Source organism: Macrosteles quadrilineatus, unplaced genomic scaffold (assembly GCF_028750875.1).
Source record: "Macrosteles quadrilineatus isolate MER2022 unplaced genomic scaffold, UCM_ALF_1.0 Scaffold_8__2_contigs__length_117827958, whole genome shotgun sequence".
Classification (NCBI taxonomy): Eukaryota; Metazoa; Arthropoda; class Insecta; order Hemiptera; family Cicadellidae; genus Macrosteles; species Macrosteles quadrilineatus.
In genome coordinates, this window is record NW_026542601.1 from 9,370,023 (window position 1) to 9,378,443 (window position 8,421).

At 33.8% G+C, this 8,421-nt stretch overlaps 1 protein-coding gene across 6 annotated transcripts in view; it reads left to right on the top strand.

Annotated features, from left to right (window-relative positions):
- Positions 1-7,439, top strand: part of LOC128999867 (uncharacterized) — a 50,619-nt gene extending 43,180 nt beyond the window's left edge. For 4 of the 6 annotated variants that reach the window (XM_054426593.1, XM_054426598.1, XM_054426597.1 and 1 more), the window contains 4 exons: positions 1,863-2,053; positions 3,711-3,899; positions 5,022-5,078; positions 6,112-7,439. In XM_054426593.1, the coding sequence (XP_054282568.1) occupies positions 1,863-2,053; positions 3,711-3,899; positions 5,022-5,078; positions 6,112-6,345 (671 nt within the window). In that variant the 3' untranslated portion in view covers positions 6,346-7,439. Of the gene's footprint in view, positions 1-1,862; positions 2,054-3,710; positions 3,912-5,021; positions 5,079-6,111 lie in introns of all 6 variants that reach the window. The other 2 variants (XM_054426594.1, XM_054426595.1) reach the window with 2 other exon arrangements.
- Positions 7,440-8,421: the final 982 nt, after the last annotated feature.

Consider the following 8,421-nt stretch of genomic DNA (forward strand, 5'->3'; position numbering starts at 1 on the left):
TTGAATTCTGTGAACTCATGATGCAACGGTGTACTTTGGATCCAATGTTCAAAAATAGAATTGTATTTTCAGATGAGGCTTCATTTAGTCTTCATGGTCACGTGAACAGACAAAACTATAGGTATTGGTCTCCTGAAAATCCTCATTGGGCTCAAGAATGCCATACTCAAAATCCCCAAAAAGTCAATGTTTGGGCAGGCATTGTCGGGACCAAATTAATAGGGCCATTCGTGATCGAAGGAAATCTAAACGGAAACCGTTATCTGGAGTTACTGCGAGAGTCAATAGTACCTGCCATTGCCCATGAGTTTCCTCCGGAAGACGAAGAAAATGTTGTCAACGAGAACATTTGGTTTCAGCAAGATGGCGCACCACCTCACTATAATGCTGAAGTCCGAAATTACTTGGACGAAGTTTTTCCAGATCGTTGAATAGGGAGGCCGGGAGCTATTGAATGGCCTGCCAGATCACCCGACTTGACGCCGTTAGACTACTTTTTGTGGGGCCACCTAAAAAGTAGAGTATTTGTTAACCGCCCAGAAAACATCCAGGATCTCACAGCAAGAATAATAATGGAAGCACGATCTATTAATGAAGAAACGCTGTCCAGGGTGGTAAACGAATTTTACAATCGGTTGGGGCTCTGTCAAGTTTCTCTTGGGCATCAGTTTGAGCATTTGTGAATATTAACAAGTACGTAAAGTTGATTATTGCAATTACATTTATTATTTAGTTTAGGAATTCTATTAATTTTGATTGCTATTGTGTTTTTGTTGTTGTAGGGTTGTAGTATTATTGTAATTATTTGGTATTCTATTTTATTGTATTGGTAATCAATTTTTACACTATCAAACATTAGAGTATAAAGGAAAAAAGGTGTTCCAGACTTAATTCACCCGTTCAACGCTAAATGCATTTTAAGCCACCATATTAGACAGGATGCAAAAAAAACATTTTCAGACACATCGTTAAATTTGTCTTCCAAATACCTTTAAAATGAGGGGTCACAAGATGGGGGTTGTCTTTTGAAAATTTTTAGTTGCCCCCCCCCTTACCATTAGGGGATTTTTTCAAATAAATAAAAAGGTGCCTGATTTTGGCTCAGTCCCACGAGTGGATAAGTTCTATCTATTAATGGCAAAAAAGATAAAATTGTGTTCCAGACCCCACCCGTTTAACCCCAAGCACATTTAAAGCCGCCATCTTGGACAGGATGCAAAAAAATTTTTTTCAGACACATCGTTAAATTTGTCTTCCAAATACCTTGAAAATGAGTGGTCACAAGATGGGGGTTGTCATTTGAAAATTTTTAGTTACCCCCCACCCCCACCTTACCCTTAAGGGGATTTTTTTTCAAAATTATGAAAAAGTGCCAAACATTTGTTCTTACTCAGTCCCGCAAATTAATTCCTTCTATCTACAAAGAGTAAAAAAGATAAGAAATGTGTGCCATACCTAATTTACCCATTCAACCCTAAGTACATTTTAAACCGCCATCTTGGATAGGGTGCAAAAAAAAATTTTTTAGACACATCTTTGGATTTGTCTTCCAATGACCTTTAAAATGAGGGGTCACAAGATGGGGGTTGTCATTTGAAAATTTTTAGTTACCCCCCACCCCCCCCTTGCCCTTAAGGGAATTATTATTTTCAAAATTTGTAAAAAGTGCCTAACATTTGTTATTAATCATTCCCGCAAATTGATTTCTTCTATCTACTATAGAAAAAAAGATAAAAAATGTGTGCCTGACTTAATTTACACCCTGTGATAGATCCATTGAAACACTTACACCGATAGTTGTTTCTACTACACTGTATCAATAATTCTATAGAAAATAGATCAAATGTTTCCTATATTTGCAGGCCGCCTGCTGAATGACAAGTCCCTACCGGAAGAGTCTTGTGTGAGGATACTCAATGTGCTGGCGTGCGCTGCGCTCAAAGATGATGTCATACTGATACTGCATCAGGATCGGCGTGAGCACATCCTCATGAACTTCGCCTTTGACATTGACAGGCTGCCGTTGATGCAACAGAAGGCGCTGGCGTTGTTTGTAAGTGGTTATATTTTGTTTATGAAGGCAGTTTGTCATCGTGAATCGTATTACTCAAAATTTTTGTTGTTGTGGGTTTTGTTATGATAATTTTAGCGAATTTCCCTTATAGGGAATAAGCTATTACCGTAGTACTCATGGTAAGACCTGGACGCGGGACCGATTTTTTTTTCGTTTTGAGGTTCCTAGAGGCCAAAAACACCATCCGTTCAAATTCATATATATATTTATATATATATATGTGTCCGTTAGCACGATAACTCAAGCAAAAATGATCTGATTTTGATGAAATTTGGTACAAACGTGTAAACCTACGTTTATTCTAACGAGTTCGCGATCCAGCATGATCGGATCATGGGAACGGGGGTTTATGGGGGGTTTTATGGGGTAAAAATAGGTTTTTCCCATTTTTGACCCAAAAAACATAAAATTTTGCAATTTCTTTCCTAACCATTTTGTAGAGCTTAAAAAAACAAATAATTTAGTATATTGAAGCGTTATTATGCGCCTAATGGTTACGGAGAAAATTCCAAAAAATTGTAAATTTAAAATTTCCATGTTATTCTTATGGAGAATAAATAAACTGTTGTAGTTTGCTTGTTTATGAACATATTTTGATCAAATTTGGAAAATGTTTTTATTTCTTACTAACTATTAACATTTTACAAAAAAAAAACAGTTTTACCCTCCCTGATGCAGCAAACCTTAGTACTTGTTAAACTAATTCTATTTAAATCGGGAATAAATGTTATATTTTTAAGTAGACATTTCAGTGTAGGTACATCCAATCAGTCAAATGGAAATTCGCTTAGTCTGCAGGTTTGCTGTGGCGGGGGTATTTAGCTCACTGTGTGAATTTTGATACATTCTTGTGAAAGGTTTTAAAATATGTATTACCGGTACCGATTATTCATGAAATTCTTGATTCCCAAATAAAACTTATTTCTACTTCTTTAGTACATTTATCTCATTACTGTTTGTTTGACAATCTTTGCACCTACTCCGTCCTCAAATCAGAACAAGGAAACTGTTTTTGGCACTAATTGTAATTAATTAACCTGGAACTTAAAATGGTCCAATTTATTTGAATGTTGTGACAATCAAAAAGACGTTTTATCATTTAGATCTAATGCAATTAATCTTCTAATCATTTGTTACAATTTAGAAATATGTTGCTAAAGATGTTTTTTTAACAGGTTACCCATAGGGTCCAGATAGCAAAGTTTAGCTGAAAAATTTAATCAACAATCTGATTTTTTGTGGAACTTGTTACAATACCATTCACACTTCTAACCCCCTGTTAGCTATTATACTAGTAACCTACACTAGTATTATACTATTACTCTGTAGCAGATGTGTACCCTCCTATTACACTATCAAACCAGACTGGTGGAGTGTTTAAAGTACTCACCTTACATTAAAAATGTCGCCAGTTCGATCCTGAGAAAAGCAGAAGATTTTTGATGATTTGAAACTGGACTCACTGTTCCCGATCATTACACTTTAAATAAATTCATGGCTAATGAAACAGCTTAGCTTAGCCAGTAACAAAGCTACACAGATCATATCATACCATTCTACACTCATTCTTTACTCATATTTTATCTAAATACGCACCTAGGTCCCCATCTTATTATTGATAACTAACCTGTTCCAGATGTGTAACCTGTTTGAGAACCTCAGCAGCAGTGAGTGGCTGCTGTACATATCCGAGTGGTCGTATTGCGGACAGCAGATCAGCAATATCCGAGTGACAACCAAGGTCGCTGTCAACAGTCTGCTAGCAGACGACGCAGAGTTACGAGACCGGGGGAGCGCCATCGTACACAACTTGGCCTGCAAGGAGGTAAAAACTGTGGTCTGTATCCGTCCCCGTGAACACCTTGTGTGGACAAACCTAACCCGACCTGATGTGAGATTAACCTGACCTTAATAGTAAATCATATAACTCGGAAAAACTTGCATTAAAAAGACTACTTAAAGTTTTGTCTAGGTTTCAATATTCTTTCATTTAATTTTTCCTTTAGGTTACATATTGCGGTGGCGGGGTAGCACTGTTTTGTAGAACTTTAGCAGATGGTTTTAAGCTTAACTTTTTTTCAGTCATCTGGTTATATCGCTAGTTCTCAGTTAGTTTAAACTCACCTTAATATATCTGTCTTTTTTCTATAATCTTTTGCTAGTTTTATTGTTAGTCTAGTCTTTACTGGTTTATATCATCAGAAGTTATAACTGTTCAAGAAAATTATTCCTCGAATTGTCTCTTCTTTTCATCAGAATGCTTAGTGTCTCATTGCATTCTTCTACTTATTAATGTGAACTTCCATTGCTCATCAACTAATGTTGAGGGCGATATACAATATGTTTGTGATGTTTTAAATTTCAATTGGTTTTTTATTAAGTAAATATGCAGTTGAAAATGTTTTGGCCTTTTTTGTTACAATACATTAATTTATTAACTATATTTTACTTATCTTACATTTATACATGTAACAAAACAGTATTAAACAACTGTGAATTTGAATGTCATACTGGTGCATTAATATTCATCTTCATGATTCTAAGCTTGCCTCAATAAAAGTAAACTCTTACAATTTAATTACGTATCAAGTCTCATTAGTTTGGCCAAACTGAAGTTTAGAGAAAGGTTTTATTTCTTATTGTTTAAGATTCCAATGAGTATGAATATACAGTGTGTGAAACACTCGTTGATGTTTTTTTAAAGTTAAAGTTAATAGTAATTGATTTTATTTGGGATCTTTAAAAAATCTTTTGATAATAGATCAAGCTGTTTGATAGTCAGCTTATGAGTCCTTTTAATGGTTGAATCAGTTTAAAGAGAAAAATGAACATACATCTTTTAAAAAAAAACTTACAACACAGAATTTTTCATTCTTAGTCAAAATAAAAAATATTACAGTAAGCCTTCTTTTGGATGCCGTCTTCCCGTTTTCTTTGGCTTTTTCAGAAAATGCTCCAAAACCAAAAACTGCGTAGATTATTACCAGTGGGCTCAATTTCAAAGGTAGCAATCGCCAAACATTCGCTAAACTAACTGAATGTGCGCTCCATTAATTCCATCCGCTTGCATTTTGTAAATGTTAGTCCTAAATGTAAATTTCACTGTGGTTGATCTTGAGCACTCTTGCTAACAGTTTTAAATTCTGTTTAGAATTTTGTGGAAGACTTGGTCCCTTTTTATGAAACTGTCTATCACTCGCAAGTTTATAGAAGCTCTTGTTGTAACAAAACATGATTTTTTTCAGTCTGAATGAAGAACTTGTGTATATTTTTGAATACATCCTTTTTTTCTCAATAGAGTTGATATTGTAGGAACCATCTGTTGGAAAAGTGCATGTTAGGTGATGCAAGTCTATCTGCAGCACTGTGCAACCAATGTCATTAATGTAGTGTAAACAATTCTAACAAAATATATTATATTTCCGATTTGTAAAAGCAACATGTAAACAGCTTCAGACAGGTCAGTTAGAACAAATGTAATTAGTTTTAAATACGTCCTTAATATAGTCTTTTTATCACAGAAAAGGGGGTTCTTGTATTTAACAACGATAACAGAGGTATACAGTGAGTATACCGCACACCATTGGTCTTAAAAAATAATGTTTTTGAATAGGCCTATTTAATAAAATGTTAGCAACATTGCCCCAATTCCCATGGCATCATTTTAATGTGGCCCAACCTATAAAAAACTATACACAAACCCAACTATAGCTGGAATATTGCTCAGAGGTGGGTCTCGGTGAGCTGACTCTGGCATATCGTTCGCCTACCCACTTTTTTACCAATTGTTTTTTAAGGACTTGATGTTTATTATTTGAACTACTATAGAGTTCTCTGAGTGTTTCTATTTTGCTTTATCCGGCTTTGGCTTGTTCGTGTACATACCTTCTCATCTGAGAACGAAATCAGATTTCAGATTCCAAGATCAAAACTTGTTTCATACTATTAGTGGTGGGGAAAAGTCGGTAATAACCCCTAAAATGTTAACTTACCATCACCAAAAGTCAACTTGAAAGTTTTGAATTTGTCGGTTGCAGGTGTTTGACGACGTGGCGGTGGAGCTGTCTATGGCGCTGTTGCAGTTCTTCAACAACTCGCTGCCCGAAGAGCAAGTGTTTCGAACCATGAAGGCGTTGGCCAGGTTCTGTCAAATATCCTCTCAAGATGTCCCACAGCTCATACAGATGATCGGCCCACACCCGAGCAAGTTCAATGGAATGTCACAACGGGTGGACGAGCAGATCGCACTTATTACTAAGAAGCTGCGTTAACTTAGAATATTTACGTTTAGAGAGACAAACAATTTCTGCTGGAATCCAAGATTTTTGTAAATTATTGTGTAAGTGTTTCTTACGTGTACGAGATTCGCAACTTTTTTAATTCAAGCTGGTTACTCTTTGTATAATACTGTAATGTTAATAGGCAAGTATTTTTGATCGAAGTTTGGTCTCGATAAATGATGTAGATTAAAAATTTTGTTTAGAGAGCTTAAGTAATATTTTTTTACTCATTGACTCCCTCAAATGTTATTCAAATATTAAATTGTTGACTCAATTTCATAATTACTAAAAACTCAAAATGTTCTAAATAGAATATTTGGATTTTTTTACATACACTTGACAAACAAAGTCATTTGTGCATTTGATAGTTTAAAAAAATAAAAATAAATTTTATCTATTTTTGTACCCTTTGGTTTGTGCTTTCTCTCCCAAGAAATGAACTAGTCTGCTATTTTGTGCTATTTGATATTTTACTTTCCAAAAGAAACGTTTGCTCTCTACTTTCCTACCCTTTTAAAATGTTACTCTTCCAAGAAAGTATGAAGTAATCTGTTATTTTGTAAATTATTATTTGATATTTTGCACAATTTTTATATGATTTATGTACTTTTTTTAAATTAATCAGTGTGATTTGTATACTAGAACATAATCTGCTTTAATTTTTAACGTTTTAAATTATCGAGTTTACTTAACTGTGCACTTCAAATTTACTATCTTGAGTTGGAAAATAATGTATGATTTATTTTGAGGTCCTGGAGTTTGTTAGCCTAATATTGTGCCTTTTATATTTTATGCTGTTGCATTTTCATAGTTTATTTTCTGTTAAAGTACTTTTAGCCAGATTTAATTTCAAATGTGATAATTGTATGTTTAAATTAGTTTTTGATTTAACCGTAGTTCGCTAAATTATGCTTAAACAACCTCATGTGAGACCTTAAAGGCTTATTTCGAACAAGTTTTATAAAACATTTTTTATACTAAATGTGATTGAGCTGTATGAACAAATTTGTGTGTTTTGTGTGCAACACAAAAATGTACTATATATGATATTTTGTATGAATAAAATGATTTAGTTGTAGAGCTAATTTTTGTCTTACCTCTTTTCCTGTTTGACCTATAAAATTAACAATACATTCTTTTTGTAATGTGCACGATTAGGCTTAATAATAATTTGTTCTTCATCTTATATATGAAAACAAATACCACTAACTGACAGGTGATCATTATACCTCAAAACCTATTCGACCTAGGATTATCAAATTTGGCAAAGGGGGTCTCTGTATGGTGTGGATGTGCAATAAGACAGGGTTTTACAGGTTCAAAATTTTAAAGGGGGTTTAAAGCAATTTCCAGTGAAAATCTACTATGTAAGCCTTTATATTTTCATTTTGGTCTATGGTATGAGCTAAACCAATGCTTGCATCAGAATCCATTGGAAAAACTTTTGGTGTTGAATCAAATTACCTGCAACTTTTGTATTTTAAGTTCTTTTCTATCTAAAACGGTTTTTAAGTAAAATCAGTATAAAGTCAAAACTGAGAAAATTTACTCTTCTCATTTTTAAGCCTCAAAACAAGGCAGTTCCCATTTTAACCATTATTACCAAACTTTTTATCTCATTAAAAAAGTGCATATTTAACATAATAAAAATAAATAAATTAAAGAAACGGTTGAAACATATCGTACAAGTGCTTAAAGTACGCATTTTATTACATTTTAGGAGTTATTGCTCATGCTATTTCTTCCAAAATGTGTACCAAATGAATCAAACATTGGAAATTTTCTATTCCGAAACTTAATTTCAGTATTGGCTGTTAGGCCTACTATTAGCCACTTTTCAATTTATTGTAAAGCAGTGATAGTTTTTGTTGAAAGTTAAAGTAGCATAAATAATTACATAGTGTTGTTTCAGTATTCTTGACTGTGACAAAGATTAATGTCACAACATTTCCTGCTGTGGCTAATGTTACTTGTTAATTTACTTATTTGACACATAAAGTACTCCTAAAAATTGCTCAGTAAAGTCACTAAAAACTCCAGATTTTTACATGACATTTAAAAATAAAT